General features: G+C 44.7%; 1 protein-coding gene across 1 annotated transcript in view; it reads right to left on the reverse strand.

Annotated features, from left to right (window-relative positions):
- Positions 1 to 207: 207 nt before the first annotated feature.
- Positions 208 to 20,876, reverse strand: part of LOC117887216 (butyrophilin subfamily 1 member A1-like) — a 35,746-nt gene continuing 15,077 nt past the window's right edge. Inside the window, exons 3-6 of the mRNA XM_034789578.1 lie at positions 17,566 to 17,847; positions 9,000 to 9,116; positions 6,290 to 6,316; positions 208 to 791 (exon numbers count right to left, since the gene is read on the reverse strand). Of these exons, the coding sequence (XP_034645469.1) occupies positions 274 to 791; positions 6,290 to 6,316; positions 9,000 to 9,116; positions 17,566 to 17,847 (944 nt within the window). The 3' untranslated portion in view covers positions 208 to 273. The remainder of the gene's footprint in view (positions 792 to 6,289; positions 6,317 to 8,999; positions 9,117 to 17,565; positions 17,848 to 20,876) is intronic.

Here is a 20,876-nt window from a genome sequence, read left to right on the forward strand (position 1 = left end):
TACTTGCAAGTCTTCCTGTATACCTGTGTGGCAAGTGGGTAATGAAGTCTTACAGTGACATGTGATCATTTCACCTGAACTGGAATTCATCTTTAACCTGGTGCTTTTCCATTTAGAAGGAGGGGTGGGAATGCAGAGAGGGACAAAGGTGCTATAACTCTGCCAGTGTGAACATGCCCTAACTTTCCTCCCTGGAGACAGAGCATCTGAGGAGCAGACAATCCCCCAGAGACTTAGCGGTGTGAGGCTAGACCTCAGACCGCAATAGGCAAATCATTCCCCAGTCCCCCGGAGACACACTGTGATTTGAGAATACACCAAGAAGAAAGGAAATACTTTCTCAGAGAAATGGGCTGTGAAAGTGAAGAATGGGTCCTCTCTAACCAGATCATAGAATGCTACTCGCCCCCCTTCATAGTCCAGGTAAATCCCAATTTTCCTGATGCTTTTACTCAGGGACAGGGGGATCTCAATAGGGGCGAGGGCTCGGTGCTGACCCCTGCACTCATCCACAGCCCAGATCCCCTCCTGAGGGCTAAAGTGGATCCATCCCTTCCTGCTCACAGACTCTTTGGCTACTCCCACACCCCAAGTTGTCCCACCCCCTACATCTATCTCCCAGTAATGTCTCCCTGAGATGAAGCCCTCATAGCCCAGCACACAGGTTACACAGTCAAATCTCTTGGGGTAGTCAGGTACATCCCGATGTTGGGGTCTCCATTCCACACTTTTCCGATCCTCGGACAGGACAAGATGTGGATAAGCTGTGTCTGGATCCAGAGTCACGTCCACTATGGAGAGAGAGAATTGGGGCATCAGAGACCGAGCCCAGCCCTGAGGGAGGCTGGGGGTGTTTTTCCCTCCTCAACAGCCCTGCTCAAGCTGGGCTACTCCCTGGTTTCCTGCCTCTGCCTTGGCCCAGAGGCTGCCTCTGCTGGGGTGGGCAGTGATTGCACTGCAGCTCCCCCCACCCAGACTCCAGGGACTTCTGCTGTTGCTGCCCCCATCCCCATCCCTATCCCTATGACCCCCTGCAGGGGCAGCAGAGACAGAGTAGCAGAGCAGGCAGACTGCACAGGCTGAGGGTGGGCAGAGAGGAAACATCTTCAGTGTTTCTGCCTTGTGGGTCTGGTGCCACTCCCTATCCAAGTGGGAAGAGAGGAAGTGGTGGCACTAAGAGGGATGGGAATTGAGACCCCTGCTCCTGGTGAGCAGAGTAGGAGACACCAAAGGACAGCCCCTCCTGCCAACATAGGGAGAAGAGCGTCCCTGGGGACGATGGAAAAAGAGAAAAGAGGACAAAACACTCTCATGGAGTAACAGGTGGCTATCAGGTCACAGCCAATGGGGGATAGCGGACACCAGCTCCCAAGTCTTAGCCAGTGACAGTTCTGAGGACAGCAAGAGGAACAGGGAATGTGGTAAAATCAACCCCATGCATTCAGAGTCATGAACTAGGCCTGAAATAATCATGAGTGTGGTTTAAAGTTCCTGAGATTTAAAAGGTAAATAGATAGCAAGCATTGCTTGTTCGTTTTCACTTGTGTCATTTGAGCCTTTGTGGGGAAGGCCCCTCCCCAAGTGAGTGAGAGAGAGTATCTCGGTGTCCAGACTCACCAGCAATGAACATGTAGAAATGCAGTCTCCCGGTGTCTAATTGGAGGAGATGCCCTCTTGCCCTCTCTTGTGCCTGAGGGGGGGAACTGCTATTCTACCCCCTCCACACCCTCATCTGACACTACCATGTCTCTGTCCCTTCCCAACGCAGCCTCCTCCCCCCTCACATCCTCCCTCTGACCTCCTCCCATCGCCCTTTCCCCACAGTCTCCTAAATCTGTCAATCCCTCTCTGCTGCCCTTGTATTACCCTCATAGCCTACCTTCCTGCACCCCCTCAAGTGCTCCTTTGCACCTCCCTCAGCCTCCTCTATGCACCCTACATCCCTCAGAACCCCTCAGTCTCTCCCCTGCACTCCTCCTATGCTGTCTCCTGCTCCCCACCTTCCTAGTGCTCCTTATAATTGCCTGTCCAGTTTCTTAACTATGGAGTCTATGAGGCAGCCATTTTCCCAGAGGATAGCCTGTCTTCAATGATGGAGTGAGAGGTTTAGATAAATGGATGTATTTTCAATACAGCCATCCTTTGGTTGCTACCACTAATTTAGGAATTGTTAGTCTGCAGTTCTATGGTAGTGGGGAAGGTGGGCAGGGAGGGTCAACACACAGAAAGGGATTTCTTAAATCTCTTAAGAAAAATCCTGATCCAAAAATAACATCTTGCTGGATAGCTATAAAAAATAAAAGGCACAGAGAAGGGCAGATGAGAGGCTGACACGACTAAGGAGACTGAGGAAGGAAGTTTGGGGGACCTTATAACCATGTGTTTCCATAATTTCACCTTTTTTGTTGTTGTTGTTGTTCAAGTTGTTCAAGGGTCAGGCAGGGCCAATTGCCGGTCAGTTCTTTCATTAAACAAAATCCAAATGAGTACAGCCTTTGATATAGTGCAGAAGGTGGGCAGGCCATGGGATGGGAAAGGCAACACATCTCAAAAGAACATCAGTTACTGTAAGGTAAGTAGCCTCTTTCTCTTCAAGTGATTATCTATCTGCATTCCACTCCTGGTAGCTCCCAAGCAGTGAACTCAAACTAGGAGGTAGGATACTGAAATCTCAAGAAAACCGCAGTTGAACAACTGCTTTAACAAAGCAAGCATCAGCTCTGGAGACCTCTCCTAAGCACAGTGAAATGGTGAAATTACCCCAGATAGTTGTCCTATATATTTATAGGGATATTTCCAAAGGAAGTTGCTGAAGCAGCATAAACTCTGGTAGAGTGAGCTTTAATCTGAATAGGGGGAGAAAGGTTAGCTTCTGGTAACACAACCTGATGCAGTCAGAGATCGATTTGGATATTCTTCTGAAAGAAACAGCCCGCTTTTTACCTTCTCAGCATAGACTATGAATAATCTAAATGAGATTCTGCACGGCTTAGTTCTGTCTAAAAGGATGGTGCTCTTGTAATGTCTAAGGTGAGTAATTTCTTTTCCATATTACTAGTGAGAGGTTTTGGAAAGAAAATAGTTAAACAAATAGTTTGATTAATATGAAATTTGAATACAATTTTAGGAATGAAACTAGGATGAGTCCTGAGACCTTATCTCTATGAAAAACAGTGTACAGTCGGTCTGCCATTAAGGCTAAGATTTCTCTGACTCCATGGTGGCAAGCAGAAATGGAGTTTCCACAAAAAGATGTTGAAATGAACAAGCAGCTAATGGTTCAAATGGTGGAAGCTTCAGATTTGCTAAAATAACATTAAAATCCCACAAAGGAGATTCTCTGACTATAAGGGAAAATCTGCACTAAGCCCCTTTATAAATCTAGACATGCAGCATGTGAGAATACTTTGTAATTCTGAATATGAGTTTTGAATATGTGGATGAAAGGCAGATAGAGCTGCCAGTTGGACTTGTATGAAACTAATTGAGAGGCCAGTTGATTTCAATGAAAGTAATTAGTGCAAAATAAGTGGAATGTCTATTCAAAAAGAGAGATAGTGCACTTGAGCTCAAACTGCAAATCTCTTCCATTTGGTTTTGTCGGTAGATTTTGTACAGTCTATTAATCAAAATATTTTGGACATCCTTAGAACTGTGATTAATTTGGACAAAAGCATTGTCAAGCTTAAACTGAACAAAAGTATTGTCAATGTTGAGGCCTCAAACTTCCGGAAGCTTTAAAAAAGCAAGCTTTGCAAAAGGAAACTAAGACTTGTGGTGAAATCGCGCTGCAACCAGATAACACACTACGCTGACTCCTATAAAGTGAGATATGTTGTGCCCCTGGGCAGAGCTTGTCTAACCCACATTAACCACATTTAAAACAATTGGCTTCAAGGAGATAAGTAAGCATAATTTATACAGTCAAAACAACAAGAAAATAAGTAAGCATAAATTATACAGTCAAAGCGACAATGGTAACCACACTGAGAATTTGGCCTACCCTAATTGGTTGGTCTGTTTTAAAAAATGGCTGGCAGATAAGATAAAAAGAACAAAGGCACATAATTGTGTGTGTGTGTGTGTGTGTGTGTTCGGTACCCACACCCCCTGAACCGAAGGGACGTGCACTTCTCGACTGTCTGTACCTGGCCAGTGTGGAAAACGGCTGACTGAAGGGTAACGTATTTTCGGACGAATGCAGGGTAAGATTATGGAGTAAAGAAGTCTGGTTGCATGCAGTATAAATTTATGGAGTAAAGAAGTCTGGTTGCTCAAGCTGAATTGATCTCAAGTCTGTATCGATACTACAGTGTTAAGAATAGTAGTAAGTAGCTGATGAATAATAACTTTACATGTGCTTGTCTTCAATATAACTTGCCATTTATATTAATCCTTATTTAGTGTTGGTCTTTATTCTTGCTTTTTTTATTTTGTCTGTGTTGCCTTTATAGTGGAAAGTCAGTAAAAACCTTTTTTGAGGAATAATCAGTAGTTTTAATTTTTCTTAGATGGGCACTACTCAACCTCATTACATCTATGTTGGGTGGTGGGAAGTGGCGATCACACAGGGCACAACTAGGGCCATGATACATGTCCCCCTCTTCCTTCATCTCCGCAAGAGCATGCTCTTTCCAGATCATTCATGAAAAAATCATCCAAGTTGTAACATGCAGGGACCATAGATCTGGATGAAGTATTCTCCTTTTGTCTTGAGATACCAAATCTAGGATTGCAGGTAATTATAGGTAAGCAGATGTCATAGCAGAATCCAGAAGAGCCCCAATGAATTCTGTCTTATGTGATGGAATTATCATAGATTTTTCTTTGTTTACTCTTAGGTCTGGATTGTCAAATGTTGTCTGAGACTGCTTGAGGACAAGGTCCTTGAACCAGCCAAGTGTCAAAATAAGGATAAACTCAAAACTGGGATGAACTCTAATGTTCTACTTTCTTAGGAATGCTTCAATGACTGCAATGCCTAATAGGAATTTTGTAAAGACTCTTGGAGCTGTTGAAGTGTCCAAATGAAAAAAAAAACTCTGTATTGGGAGTGTTGAATTTCTTCCAAAAAACACAGATATTTCCTGTGCACAGAATGAATAGAAATGTGGAAATATGCATCTTGGAGGTCACCAGGTGCAAACCAATTTTGGGGAAAGAATAAGCAAGACCAGGGTCACCATTCTTAATTTAAATTTTTGAATAAATATGTTGAGTCTTCTTAGGTCCAGAATAGTTTTCCAACCTCCCTTCTTTTGGGGAATTAGGAAGAAATGAAGATAAAAATCCTTTCCCCTGAACTATGGAGAAACCACTTCCATGCTTCCAAGAGATAACAGAGTGAATTTCTTGTTGTAATATCTTCTAGTGAGAGGGATCCCTGAAAAGTGATGGGGAAGGGTAGTAGGAATAGTCTGGAAATGTTTATAACCAGTTTCGACAATTTTGAAAATCCATTGGTCTGTTGAAATATTGTTCCCTGTTTCTAAAAAATAAATGAGAGGGTTTCCAAAGGGAGTAGGTGATGGGAAAAGATCCACAACTTTTCCTGCCCTTCTGATTGGGGGTGGGTGGGGCACCCCAAGCTTTCATGCCCACAGGATTTGGGGACAAGAGGGAGCTAGGGCAGAGAGATGGACTGCTGCTCAAACATGCTGATCTTCAGCACTGAGAGCATATGTGCACCAGGAATGGAATACATATAGAAACACATCTTGAAGATACTGGGGGTGTTGACACACAAGAATGAAAGAACCCAGATTAACTCTCAGTTATTAGGATAATTTTTCAAGGTTGGAAGTTAAAAAAAAATACATATTTTGACTTGTAAACTGAGCACATTTGACATGGACTCCTTGAGAAACAACAAACATGGAGTCCCATGAGGTCCTTTTAACAGAGTCAGAGCTACACTTTTTAAAATATTTGTTTAAAATAAAGAGTCCCTCTATTTCCTAAGCAGGCAACAGTAACAAGATAATTCCTTACCTCCTGCCTTCTGTGATATAAACTCGGTAAATCCATTGAATGATGTATGCATCCAACTCATGCTCCTTTCCAAGTTATCCTGTTTTTCCCTTTAACTCACATATCTCCCAGCTCACCTTTTTATCCTCCCAGAAGAGTAACAAATTGCTGATTACTTAGAAATTATTTCATTGCAACCACTAATGGTCTAAATCTGTGTTAGATTACATGGATTATTTCAGTTAAACTGACCAATGCACAAGGAAAGGGAACAGGGTAGGTGGGGTTTCAACATTGAATAAACATCATCTTTATTTACCTGCATATTGTCTGACATTACTCCACCCTGAAACCAAACACACAGAGAGATGAGAACACAGAGTCTTCAGAGGATACACATCCATACAGAATTTATAATGGAGGCGGAGGAAGAGATGGTACTTACGAAGTTCAGCCAGGAGTTCCCCTAAAAAAAAAAAAAAAAAATTTGAACACAGCAATGAATATACAGCAGTTTGTTCTTGATGTCGTGCAATGCACTGGCTTTGGCCCCAATTCCTCCCTGTACCCAGACTCAAAGTTATCTTTTTGGATTTAAAAAGAAAAGTGAAGTAGCAGACCACTCTACATTCTGTACGGACACTAGACTCCCATGCCTAGCCCCTACCAGGTCTCCTGAGACTCTTTCCAGAATGTTGAGTTCAGCCAAACTCAAACCTCTGAAACCAGGAAATGAAAAGCTGAGGTAACACAAACTTACACTTCTGAAAACTAGGAAACAGAAATAAGGTACACACCACCCCTGCATAACAACCTTAACTCTGCTCTTAAAGTTGGCAATAGCCAGTGGGAATTGATGTGTAAGAAGGAGAGCTATAATAAATAGGTATGAAATACAATTAAGAGTATATGCCATTGATTGTGTTGTGTTCCACAGGTTTGAATTCCAGCATTTATTTGCAGGGCACTCAAACTGCACTCAGTGTTAAGTGTAGCTCTTTGATCTCTTTATTCTGTCTGGTTCAAACTAGTTATGCATAACGAACAACATAACAGTTGTTGTCTAGGCCTGTGCTGACCCCACGGTTGCAGTGCCAGAGCACAGTCCTAAGGGATGAAGTTTGGTAAAAGGACAGAAACCCACCTTGCACCTTGCCAATCCTCACACTCCCCCGTCCCCCCTACCACACATTCTTCCTCACTATTCCAACCCCCCATAGTCTCTCGATCTGTGCCAAAAAAGATACAAGAATCTAAAAATGTTACAAGCAGCTCACATTATGTGGGGGGTGGGGTGAGGATTAAGGAAATCCTTGACCAAATGACCCAGTGACTTGCTTTCCTTTGATCACACTCAGCCCCATTGTTCAGGTAGTGGCTGAGGAGCTAGAGTCACAATTGCATTACCCTAACTAATTATTAGAGTATTTAATCTTCCATCTATTTAATTAATGCTAATTTCTACAACACTTCTAATTTAAAATTGAATTGTGCTTTATGTGGATTTTAGTCCACTTTAAAATATTGTTCTGAAAACCAGAAGCTTTGGATTCAGGGCAAAACTTCCAAAAGGAGCCACTGGAGACTGCAAGGAACATGACAACAAACATGTTCTGAAAGCTGCTGAAACTCAGAGTTCATGGGTGCTGCTTAGGTTCAATAGCCATAGCACATCACCTTGAGCCATCATCTGGCTTGCAACACATGCACATTTCACTCCTTTGGTGTGTCAGTTCAGCTTGAGCCAAGCTGGAGTTCAGAACTTAACCATGAATAGCTTTTGAAATATTTCTTCCCGAAAGGGACAGCAGGTGCTGTGCACTAGCAGAGATAAATTCCAAGGGGTGATATTAATTTGGGGAGGATTAAAGTGACAGTTTGAGCCTCAGATGTTATAAGGAGATCACTTCATATAAAAAACTTAAAAATTGCAGAAGGCCTGCTTCTGCCATTAACTACAGCAGAGCAAAGTGAATTGAGCAATTACATTTCAATACACCTCTACTATGCTAATATAACACGGTCCTTGGGAGCCAAAAAAATCTTACCGCGTGATAGGTGAAACTGCGTTATATCGGGGTAGCGGTGGGGTAGCGGCGGCAGGGCTCCAGCGGTGATTTAAAGGGCCCGGGGCTCCCCGCAGAAGCTGGAGCTCTGGGCCCTTTAAATCTCCGCCCACGCCCTGCTGCCAGATATAATCCGGTAAAGCAGCCCCGCCCCCCAGAGCGTTGCTTTACCACGTTATATCCGAATTGGTGTTATATCGGGGTAGAGGTGTATGTACTTCTATATACAGAAGGAGGCTGTATTTTTCTGTTCTGTACTGTGATCGTGGGGTGAGCAGATTTTATTATGAAAAGGCATATTTTATTATGAAAAGCTAAGGATCAGATTCTGCACTCAGTTACATCCCTGTAACCCCATTGACTCTACTATAACAGAGCAGAATTTGGCCCTGGCCCAGAGTTGTGCATGCTGACAAGAAAGCAGAATTTGAGACTAAGGCCCCAGTACAGCAAAGCACTTAAGCATGTTCTTAACTTTGATGTCAACTGGATTTAATAACCATGCTGACAGCTAAGCCCATGCTTAATGACATTGTTAAACTGGGCCCTAAGTGTCCAAGAAAAATCTCAATCTCTTTCTTCCTCTCCTTCTCTCCATTAATGCCTCTTTTAATCAGTCAGTCAAGCTAAATATGTTAAATTTCCATACCCACTCTCACTCCCATTTGTATTTCAGACAATATTCATGGAATACTTAACAAAATTAGACCTGGGCTATTTATTAATGTCAAAGGTGATGAGTCCACTTCAGTTCAAATGTGGAATCATTTATTCAGGATTTATTCAAATGCTCAATGCCTCCACCTCTCTCAGCCTCTCTTTCTCTCTCTCTCTCCCAAGGTTCACCACTCTCTTCATAACACTAAATCCAAAATCTCCATTGGTTCCTCTGCTTGTTTATTTATTTTTACAGAAAATCTCTCTGACTGCACTGCATCCCCTCCCTTTATGTTGCCACTTTACCTTTTGCTTTGTGTTTCTTCCAGAAGTAGTAAATTGCTGGGAAAATGAGAAAACCCAAAAGAGCCAAAATTACCCACAGAGACACCATCCAGCGAGAGACCCTCGGGAAAAACACATCTGCAAAAAAACATGTCATTGACTTAGAAACAGTGTTGAATATATGCAGCACTTTGGTGAGCAATGTTACCAGTTAGAATCATAGAATCATAGAATATCAGAGTTGGAAGGGACCTCAGGAGGTCATCTAGTCCAACCCCCTGCTCAAAGCAGGACCAATTCCCAACTAAATCATCCCAGCCAGGGATTTGTCAAGCCGGGCCTTAAAAACCTCCAAGGAAGGAGATTCCACCACCTCCCTAGGTAATGCATTCCAGTGCTTCACCACCCTCCTAGTGAAATAGTGTTTCCTAATATCCAACCTAGACCTCCCCCACTGCAACTTGAGACCATTGCTCCTTGTTCTGTCATCTGCCACCACTGAGAACAGCCGAGCTCCATCCTCTTTGGAACCCCCTTTCAGGTAGTTGAAAGCAGCTATCAAATCCCCCCCTCATTCTTCTCTTCTGGAGACTAAACAATCCCAGTTCCCTCAGCCTCTCCTCATAAGCCATGTGCTCCAGACCCCTAATCATTTTGTTGCCCTCCGCTGAACTCTTTCCAATTTTTCCACATCCTTCTTGTGGTGTGGGGCCCAAAACTGGAGACAGTACTCCAGATGAGGCCTCACCAATGTTGAATAAAGGGGAACGATCACATTCCTCTATCTGCTGGCAATGCCCCTACTTATACAGCCCAAAATGCCGTTAGCCTTTTTGGCAACAAGAGCACACTGTTGACTCATATCCAGCTTCTCGTCCACTGTGACCCCTAGGTCCTTTTCTGCAGAACTGCTACCTAGCCATTCAGTCCCTAGTCTGTAGCAGTGCATACGATTCTTCAGTCCTAAGTGCAGGACTCTGCACTTATTCTTGTTGAACCTCATCAGGATTTTTTTTTTGTCTAAATCCTCTAATTTGTTTACGTCCCTCTGTATCCGATCCCTACCCTCCAGTGTATCTACCACGCCTCCCAGTTTAGTGTCATCTGCAAACTTGCTGAGAGTGCAGTCCACACCATCCTCCAGATCATTAATGAAGATATTGAACAAAACTGGCCCCAGGACCGACCCTTGGGGCACTCCATTTGAAACCGGCTGCCAACTAGACATGGAGCCATTGATCACTACCCATTGAGCCCGACGATCTAGCCAGCTTTCTATCCACCTTACAGTCCATTCTTCCAGCCCATAATTCTTTAACTTGGTGGCAAGAATACTGTGAGAGACCGTAGCAAAAGCTTTGCTAAAGTCAAGGAATAACACATCCACTGCTTTCCCCTCATCCACAGAGCCAGTTAGCTCATCATAGAAGGCAATTAGGTTAGTCAGGCACGACTTCCCCTTGGTGAATCCATGCTGACTGTTCCTGATCACTTTTCTCTCCTCTAAGTGTTTCATAATTGATTCCTTGAGGACCTGCTCCATGATTTTTCCAGGGACTGAGGTGAGGCTGACTGGCCTGTAGTTCCCCGGATCCTCCTCCTTCCCTTTTTTAAAGATGGGCACTACCTTAGCCTTTTTCCAGTCATCCGGGACCTCCCCCGATCGCCATGAGTTTTCAAAGATGATGGCCAATGGCTCCGCAATCACATCCGCCAACTCCTTTAGCACCCTCGGATGCAGCGCATCCGGCCCCATGGATTTGTGCTCGTCCAGTTTTTCTAAATAGTCCCGAACCACTTCTTTCTCCACAGAGGGCTGGTCACCTCCTCCCCATACTGTGCTGCCCAGTTCAGCAGTCTGGGAGCTGACTTTCTTTGTGAAGACAGAGGCAAAAAAAGCATTGAGTGCATTAGCTTTTTCCACATCCTCTGTCACTAGGTTGCCTCCCTCATTCAGTAAGAGGCCCACACTTTCTTTGACTTTCTTCTTGTTGCTAACATACCTGAAGAAACCCTTCTTGTTACTCTTAACATCTCTTGCTAGTTGCAACTCCAAGTGCGATTTGGCCTTCCTGATTTCACTCTTGCATGCCTGAGCAATATTTTTATACTCCTCTCTGGTCATTTGTCCAAGCTTCCACTTCTTGTAAGCTTCTTTTTTGCGTTTAAGGTCAGCAAGGATTTCACTGTTAAGCCAAGCTGGTCGCCTTCCATATTTACTATTCTTTCTACACATCGGGATGGTTTGTTCCTGCAACCGCAATAAGGATTCTTTAAAATACCGCCAGCTCTCCTGGACTCCTTTTCCCCTCATGTTATTCTCCCAAGGGATCCTGCCCATCTGTTCCCTGAGGGAGTCAAAGTCTGCTTTTCTGAAGTCCAGGGTCCGTATTCTGCTGCTCTCCTTTCTTCCTTGTGTCAGGATCCTGAACTCAACCATCTCATGGTCACTGCCTCCCAGGTTCCCATCCACTTTTGCTTCCCCTACTAAGAAGAATCTAACTCCTGGTGGATTTCATAGTGTGATAAAGATGCTTCGTGCTTTGTTGTTAAGCCAATAGAAGACAGAATTTTATCCTTGTTACATGTCTTGTATATTCTACAAATTGGAGACATGTTGCAGCTGGGTAGATGAGAAGTAAGTGGTCCATTAAAGTAAGTGTCAAAAGTCCAACTGACTTCATTTGGGAAAGATCAAGCCCTAACTGACAAGAGACTATTTGGTAAATCCGAATTTTGCAAAACAACATAGTGACCCTGCACGTTCAGTTGTATTTGTACTTCTCCCTCCTCGTGCCATCCTCCCTTCCCCACTGCCCCTTTATCAATTTGTTTAAGATCCACTTTTTTTCTTTTAAAGAAACCCATAACATTACAATCAGGGCTGTCAAGTGATTAAAAAAATTAATCGCGATTAATCGCACTGTTAAAGAATAACAGAATACCATTTATTTAAATATTTTTGGATGTTTTCTACATTTTCAAATATATTGATTTCCATTACCACACAGAATACAAACTGTACAGTGCTTACTTTATATTATTATTTTTATTACAAGTATTTGCACAGTAAAAAACAAAAAATTGTATTTTTCAGGTCACCTCATAGAAATAATGTAGTGCAACCTCTTTATCATGAAAGTTGAACTTGTAAATGTAGAATTATAAACAAAAATATAACTATACTCAAAAATAAAACAATGTAAAATGTTAGAGCCTACAAAGTCCACTCAGTCCTACTTCTTGTTCAGCCAATCACTCAGACAAACACGTTTGTTTACATTTGCAGGAGATAATGCTGCCCGCTTCTTGTTTACAATATCACCTGAAAATGACAACAGGTGTTTGCATGGCAATATTGTAGCCAGCGTCACAAGATATTTACACACCAGATGCGCTAAAGATTCATATCTTTAGCTAAAGATTCACTGCTCTGTCCCAAGGAGCAGCTGCCTGGAGTCCCTGCTTCTCTTCAGAGCTCCCACTAGATTCACGGCCGAAACCACAGGCTGCTTCCTCCAGACACCACACCAAATTCAGTCTCACTGCTTTGCATATAGCCTGGATCTAGTCCACAGCCCGTGAGTTTTGGGCCTTGTCTACACAGGGAAACTTCCACAGCCATCTTATCCCAAACCTCCCATGTACATATACATCATGATAATCTCTTACACAGTTGAAGAATGGGCTTAATCCTGGGATAATCAATTATTTTTTGTCAAGGTCCAAATTTCTTGGTCAAGGTATAGTCAAGGTCCAGACTCCAGAGAAAATAATACAAAATAATAATAATAAGTAAATAAAAAGATTTTGCGATCTATTCAAAAATGTCTGGCATTCCAGATTTGGCTACTGCTCCACCTATTGATATCCCCTGCTGTAGTCCTTCCATATACAATGCAACAGAATTTTTGGATGGACAAGAAATAAAGGATCAGCCCCAAAACATTAAAATACAAAATATTACTTTGTAATTCTAAAGTTATAGAAAATAATCACAAATCCTTTATACTGCAATGGGTTGCCACAAGGAATTGTTGATGCCAGGCATTTAGACATCAGTTAAATGACTGGCTGGGTTACAATTCAGAACAGCTAGTAACAGGAGCGATTGACATGGGAAACCAGTTGGTAAGAGGGAGAGTGTGAAGGTAACCCAGTTACTCAGGTCTACGAGGGAAAATTTCTGGCAGAACTATATGGGTATAGTTATACCAATATAACTCGTAGCATGGCCTCTGTTATCCCAAAATAAGAGTGCTGTTTTTCTGTTAAGCTTCTCTCGTTTTCAAAGCTATATAAACTTCCACTGTTGTATATGGAAGAAATTCAGGGAGAAGATCATGATGTAAGCGCACACAGGAGGTTAAGAATAAGATGCAAGTCTACACTGGAAGTGCTACATTGGCGCAGCTATACCAATGCAGCTGAAGTGCATCTAGTGAAGATGCTCTATGTCGATGGGAGAAAGCGCTCCCACCAGCATAATTATTCCATTTCTGCGGGAGGCGGAAGCTACGTCGGCAGGATAGCGTCTCCCACAGACATAGTGTCGATGTGGACAGTGCTTAGATCAGTTAAACTTGTGTCACTTAGGGGGGTGATTTTTTCATACTCTTGAGCGATGTACTGTAAGTTATATCGACTTAAGCGGTAGTGTAGACCTGCCCTAAGGTCTGAATGTCCTGAGTTTCATGCAATTAAATGACACTTAGATTTGGTCTGTGCTACCAACCTATGTCGGTATAACTACATCACTCAGGGGTGTGGAAAACCAACACCCCTGAATGACACAGTTATACTGACATAACCCCTGGTGTAGATGGTGCTATGTCAACGGGAGAGCTTTTCCTGCTGAGAGCGCTATTTCCTCTCAGGGAGGTGGATTAACTATGCTGATGGCGTAGGTAGCATCATCACTAAGCACTACAGCTACACCGGTGTATGTGTGCCGCTGCAGCACTGTAAGGCTATGTCTACACTAGAGAGCTTACAGCCGCTTACAGTGCCACTGTTAGATCGCTTGTGTAGCTGCTCTATGCTGATGGGAGAGAGCTTTCCTGTAGACATAATAAAATCACCTCCACAAGCAGTGGTAGCTACGTTGTGGGAGAAGCTCTCCTGCTGACCTAGCACTGTTCACACTGTTTAGGTCGGTGTAACTTATGTCGCTTGCGGAGTGTTTTTTCACACCACTGGGTGACATAAGCGATACTGACAAAAGTAGTAGTGTAGATGTGGCCTGAGGCCTGGTCTACACCGGAGGAGAGCGGAAATCGATCTAAGTACGTCGACTTCAGCTACGTTATTCACGTAGCTGAAGTTGTGTAACTTAGATCTACTTACCATGGTGTCTTCACTGCGGTAGGTTGACTGCTGATGCTCCCTCGTCGACTCTGCCTGCGCCTCTCGCCCAGGTTGAGTACCAGAGTCGATGGGAGAGCGCTCAGCGGTCGATTTATCACGTCTTCGCTAGACACGATAAATCGACCCCCGCTGGATCGATCGCTCCGGAGGTAAGTGTAGACATGCCCTGAGTGTAGACAAGCCCTTAGGTTATGTTTATGGTTGAAACGCTATAACTGCAGCACTGCAGTGTATGCACTTATTACAGGGGTAGGAGGAGTTCTCCCATTAATGTAGTAAATTCACCTCCCTAAAGGGCAGTAGGTAGGTCAACGGAAGAATTCTTCTGTCGATCTAGTGGTGTCTACCTCAGGACTTAGGTTGGTTTAATTATGTCACTTAGGGGGGTGGATTTTTCACACCCCGCAGCAAAGTAGCAGGGCCAATCTAATTTTCTAGTCTAGACCAGCCCTAACCATGTCTACACTGCAGAGTTAACTGAGCTGATCAGTGGGATGAATGTGGGAATTTTGGTAATTTTTTATGATTCCTATGCACAGCTCACTTTCCCTCTGGGCTTTGTACTGCTATGCATTGAATGTAAAGGGAAGGGATGAAGTGTTTGACTCACCTAGCAGCCTGGCTGGAGACCAGAGTCATTAACAAACTGAATAAAGTCTACACATGTGAATGGAAGAACCCAAAGAGACAATGGAAACCCCAATGGCCAGGACATTCACACCTAGTGGCCAACAGCCAAAAGGAAGGAGATTTCACAGAGCAAAGGCCCCCAACTGGGAGAACAAAGGGAAAAGGTGTCAGGTGGGGCTGTGTTGAGAGCTGAGCTCACAGTTCACACACCTGGGACTGACAGACAAAGAAAAAGGGAGAGAGAAGAAGAGGCAGAGTTGGTTCCTGAAGCAGCATGGCTCAGGGGAGCCCTGGCATTGGTCAGTCTGAACTCTGTCTTAACTTTTGCTTCTCTATGCTAGCCTAAAGATGCTGTAGCCAGCCAGGTGACTAATAAACTGTTACCTTATTTTGCAAAAGTTGCTTATGTCACTGCAGCTACTCATTGAGACCATTTCACCCTGAAGGGACACAGTACTAGCCTCCCACAGGAGTCTGGCCTAGCTGGAATCGCCACAGGAGCCAGAGAGAGAGCCAGGGATTGCTGATACCCAAAGGCCCAGTTTTGGAGTCCTGGAGGCAATAGGCCTGTTTGTGGGTCCTTGGGGCCCTGCACACTAAAGGGATCTGTGAATAAGTGGACTCACAGCAGGCATAGCAGCTCTCCTTGTGGCATAGCAGCTCTCCACCTCTGCCCCCCCTGCATTCCCATCGACAGTTGCTCGAGCAGTGCGATGGTCTCTTTTCCTGTGACCCAGGTCACAAGGTTAATCCATCCCTTCCAGGGTAAGAAAGTTCCACAAATAAAAGTCCAGTGTCTTTATTTCAAGTCTCCATCCCCAACTCTGTGCCCCATGGTCTTTTCACATCCTTGAGTCAGGGCTTCCAGTCATCCTTATCTCCCTCTGCAGCCACAGGTCTCGATAAAAGTGACTGGTAGGGTAATCCAGGCCCTCCCATTACACAGGATTCTAGCCTACCGTGGCCATTCTCAGGCCTTCTCCCCTGCAACCTCTCTCAGTCCCCCACCTTCTCTCAGGGCTGGGACTCTCAAAGCCCTTCCCTGGAGTCCCCTAAAAAACCCAAACCACAAGTACAAACTCAAAGCAATTTTCACCCTCCTCAGGCTTGGCTTGTCATGCCTTTCTGCTACTTTGTTTCCCCAACTTTGTACCTTAACTGAACACCTCCCAGGGCTCTCTCCCTCCCTGGAAGTCCAGAACCTGCCCTTTTTTCAGGGCTTATTACTGGAGCCTATTCCACTCCCAGTGGCTGTTTCATTTCTTATAGCTACTTGCCAGCCTTCTCTAGTCAGGCTAAGATCCCAGGGCTTATTCTTCCCCTAGGTTTCCTCCTCACATACTGTCCACTTTCAGAGAGTGATTGCAGACTCCCTCCCTGCATCCCCACTTTTACTCTCAACTTTCTCTGTTTACTGTCCTCTCCCAGCCCCTCCCCAGCTGGGCTTCATTATCCATTCAGCCTAGCTCTCCCTCCAGGTGCAGCCTGGTAGACTAAGTGGTTTCTTTCAGGCCCATATTAACTCATCCAAGGCCTTGTTACAGGCTGGGGCATACACCAGGCCCTTGAATCTGTGACAAGTAGCACCCAGGCCTGAACACCTGGTTTAGTCTAGCCTGGGTGTGAGCAGCCACACTATAAAGGCCTACCCAAGTTCTAGCTCCTCACTGGTGCTGCATTCACCCCTGTGGGCTGGTTTACACTGTGGGGCGGGGAGGAAGGAATTAGTCTAAGATACACAACTTCAGCTACGAGAATAGCATAGTTGAAGTCGACGTATCTTAGATCGAATTAAAATTACTTACTTCGCGTCCTCATGGTGCGCTGCAGCTCCCCCGTCGACTTTGCTTCCGCCTCTCGCCGAGCTGGAGTTCAGCAGTCGACGGGAGAGCGATCGGGGATAAATTTATCGCGTCTACACTACACGCAATAAAATCGATCCCCAATAGATCAATTGCTACCCGCCGATCCGGCAGGTAGTGTAGACGTACCCTGTGTATTGCTTGGACTTCTAGGAGTATATCCCATGGTTCTTAGTATTGCAGCAAACAGAACTGCTTTATGATTCTTTCCCAATGAATTGTGGAAGAACTTGTCTGTCCTTCTGGGAATATGGGGCGGAGGTGAATTGTGATGAGACATGGGGGAAACTATCAGCAAAGTGGCAAGTTCCAGACCAAGTGAAAATGGCATCCCCGGCTCTAGCCTGTGTACCCCCAGCTGGGCCAATGAGCCTGGGTGTGAAGCAGCACTAAACCTGGATAAGAAGGGGTTTGTGTGTGGACAGGAGGTGCACTAGGGGAAATGCCAAAGTAACAGCTCTGCAATGAAGATGACCCTTAGGGTCTGATCAGCTAAGCCAGTGGAAGTTTTACCGAAATCTGGGTAGCATAATGGGGCCATTAGTGTTGCTTTTACACCAATGTAGATTCTGTGTGTAATAAAGAAGCTCTGCAGAAAACAAAGGAACCTGGGTACTACCCAGAGTAAAGGAATATAAAGAGGAATCAGCAACAAGAACACAAAAGGACATACTTCCCACCAATGTTTGCCATATTTCATTTTATGGGTAGTTTGGATGGGCACTGACCTGTTATGTAAATCGTTGACTCTTTCTCCTGGTTGAGGCGAGGGTTCGTGACAAAACAGGACAAGTCTCTGTTGGAATTTTCTATTGCAACAATGGAAATTTGCATTTGAAACAGGCCATTGGCATCTTTGGATTTTGTTTCAGAAGATGATGCTAAGAGCTGCCCATGGTGATCTCTCCATTGTGCCTCAGGCTCCGGGTACCATCCAGCAGATTCACATACCACCCGAATCCCTCCATCCTGGTAACCCTCAACCGAAATGCGAGGGTCAGAACCAAAACCTGGACAAGAATGGAATAAACCTGTGTTAACTCCAGACATTCATTTTTGTGAATACGCTGCATAGAGGGTGAGAGTTTAAATCTTCAATAGCAGGAAAATGTCAATTCTCTTTCTGCAGCCCAGTTCCTCATGGACACATGCAATGCTCTGAACACTGAATTGTGATGGTATCACAGAGGAACAGGGCCATAGTCCTCTCACTCTCTCTCTTCCTAGGTGCCAGATTACATAAACTCAAAACCTGGAAGCTTATTTCAGTGTGACCAGCTTGTTCTAAAGAGAGGACAAGATTTAACCAGAGCCAACAGCTCTGTGTGCTAGAGTCCGAGGGCTGGAACACTTAGGCCTGCCCTGTTCTAATTGGTGTGGGATTATTCCATGGTTCCTATTGGAGAGTAGGGGGGAAGAGAGAACATGCACCATACTCCTCTCCCCACTCCCCCACATGGGCCTTGGAGACAGTGGATCTGTGCAAGTCCACTGAGAGATCCATAGTTAAGATAGAGCTCACATGGAGCCTTACAGCCATCAGCCCTAAAGTCATTTCAACCTGGATCCACACATGGACTTCGGTGTTGCAAATCCTAACTTTTTAGTGCCTAGAAAATCTGGTATCCACAGAGCATTAGTTAGGCACCCAGGTTTGTTATACAATGAAAGAGGAAAGATGAAGCCTGGGAATGGGATCCACAAAACCAGTGTGTTAGACAAGGAGCCACCTAAACTAGCTGGTGGGATATTGTGATGGTTCTCCGGGTACCTACGACAGTGAGTCCTCTTGTTAGTCCCCGCCTCCAGTGTGAGGGAGTTGCCTGGGCCTGGCTAGGTGTCAGCTTGCTAACACCATCAGCCTTCCAGCCTCTCAAGCAATCTTGTCTAGGCAATGCCAGCCTTGTCTTCACCTGTCAGGTTAACAATAGGTGCACCCCAATCCCTGAGTCCCTTTGAATCACACCCTTGGGATATCCAGCCCCTGACACTGGATATCCACAGAAATTCCAGATCCCCTGAAACCAAAATAGCAGTTTACCAGTTTTACCTTAAATCTCCACTCCCGTAGATCACACAGCACTTGTAAGCACTTACAGTAAAACAGAAGTCGTTTTACTTAAATAAGTGTAAAGATTTAACTAGAAGTGAGAGACAGTGATCGAAACAACTGGTTACAACAAAACAAAACAACAACAACAAGACATAAAAGGTTAACCTGGGCCTACACTTATTACCTTTCCTATCTCATAAAGTAGGTTTCTCCCACCAAGTTCACTGTCTGGCAGAGCTGGCTAGTTTCACAAGAATCAGCATCCAAAAGTTCATGACATCACCCCTGCTGCAAAAAAGGGCTTCCTCAAGGAAAGGATCCAGAGCAGGGGTTGCCAATCTGAGCCTGAGAAGGAGCCAGAATTTACCAATGTACATTGCCAAAGAGCCACAGTAATACGTCAGCACCCCCCGCCCCCCCATCAGCTCCCACATCCCGCTCCCAGGGCCTCCCACCTACCGACAGCTCTGCTGATCAGCGCCTCCCCCTCCCTCCCCATCAGCTGTTTTGTGGTATGCAGGAGGCTGGGGGGGGTGGAGGAGGAGTGAGGGCATGGCAGGCTCAGGGGAAGGGGTGGGAAGGGATGGAGTGCAGGCAGGGCGTGTGGCAGAGCCAGGGGTTGAGCTGTGAGCACCCCCCGGCACGTTGGAAAGTTGGCATCTGTAGCTCCAGCCCCGAGTCGGTGCTTATACAAGGGGCCGCATATTAACTTCTGAAGAGCCACATGTGGTTCTGGAGCCACAGGTTGGCCACCCCTGATCCTCTCCTCTGTTATACTCAGTCTTTTGTTTCTATTCACAGAGAAGGTGAACCAGACTCCTGTTGCAATGTTCCCTTTTTACTTTGAAGAAGTTTCAATTGTTTGTAGTTGACTCTGATGTTTTCTCATTGAAAGTCCTAAGACTGAGCAAGGCTACACAACTGAACCCTGTGGTGCATCACTGGCCAGACAGAGCATCGTGGCAACTCCTTCCTCTCTGAATGGGTCAATACCGAGCCACATTATCTCCTAGGGACTAATCTCTACTCCAAGTCCATGAATCATACTTTCAAAACAAAAACATTATTCTTTAAATATTACTCATACATGCATCTCACAATGATTATGAATCTTGACAAGTTATGAGCTGTCTGACCTACATGTAAGCAGATACCTTACATGTTACTCTTTATGGATCAAATATCCTGCAAGCCATGTATCCGGTGTAATGAGTTTGTCGAGTCTAAGGTGAGATTATTTGCAAAGAACAGGGGACCCTTTCCCAAGGTGTCTCTGTTCACACCTCCCCCCGGACATTGATGGAGTAGCCACTGACTGTTCTGCAAGCATTAGGTTCTGGGCTCTCTTTTCTGGACAGGGTGTCCGCTACCATGTTTTTGTTCCCTTTGATGTGCACAGTCTCCATCGCATACTCCTGCAGTGCTATGCTCCACTGCAACAGCCTACAGCGGGTACCTTTAGAGAGTGATCTGTTAATACCATAAATTTTCTGTTGAACAGATAATGTTTTAATTGTTTGACTGGTCACACAATTGCACTGCACTCTCATTCTATGGCAGCATAATTTTATTTAGTGGGGGTTAATTGAGTAATCAATTTCTTTGTCTGAGACAGCTTTGGGTGTAACCCCAAATACAGCAATGTTTGCCCCAGAGCAAGATGCTGCCCTTCTCTAGAAGGCATAAAGGCGGCTATTTACAGTGATGCTTCTAATAGAAAAATCAGAGGTAAATTCTTTATACAGGAGGGCAGGATGTACAGAGAAACCCAAGTAGGTGAGAATAGGGGCCCTCAAGGCCCCTAGAAGCAGCTTGTGGTGCCCAAAAAGCTAGCACACGATGGGCCATTTGGGAAGGGAAAGAACTTTTGAGAGGCTGAACACCAGGGTGAATAGACAAACAAATACACATTCCTTCATCCAGGGCAGACTGAGCTTATGCATTGCTTTTAAGAACATAATTCTAGCACATATTCATAACTTTTTC

The sequence above is a fragment of the Trachemys scripta genome, chromosome 14 (assembly GCF_013100865.1).
Source record: "Trachemys scripta elegans isolate TJP31775 chromosome 14, CAS_Tse_1.0, whole genome shotgun sequence".
Lineage (NCBI taxonomy): Eukaryota > Metazoa > Chordata > Testudines > Emydidae > Trachemys > Trachemys scripta.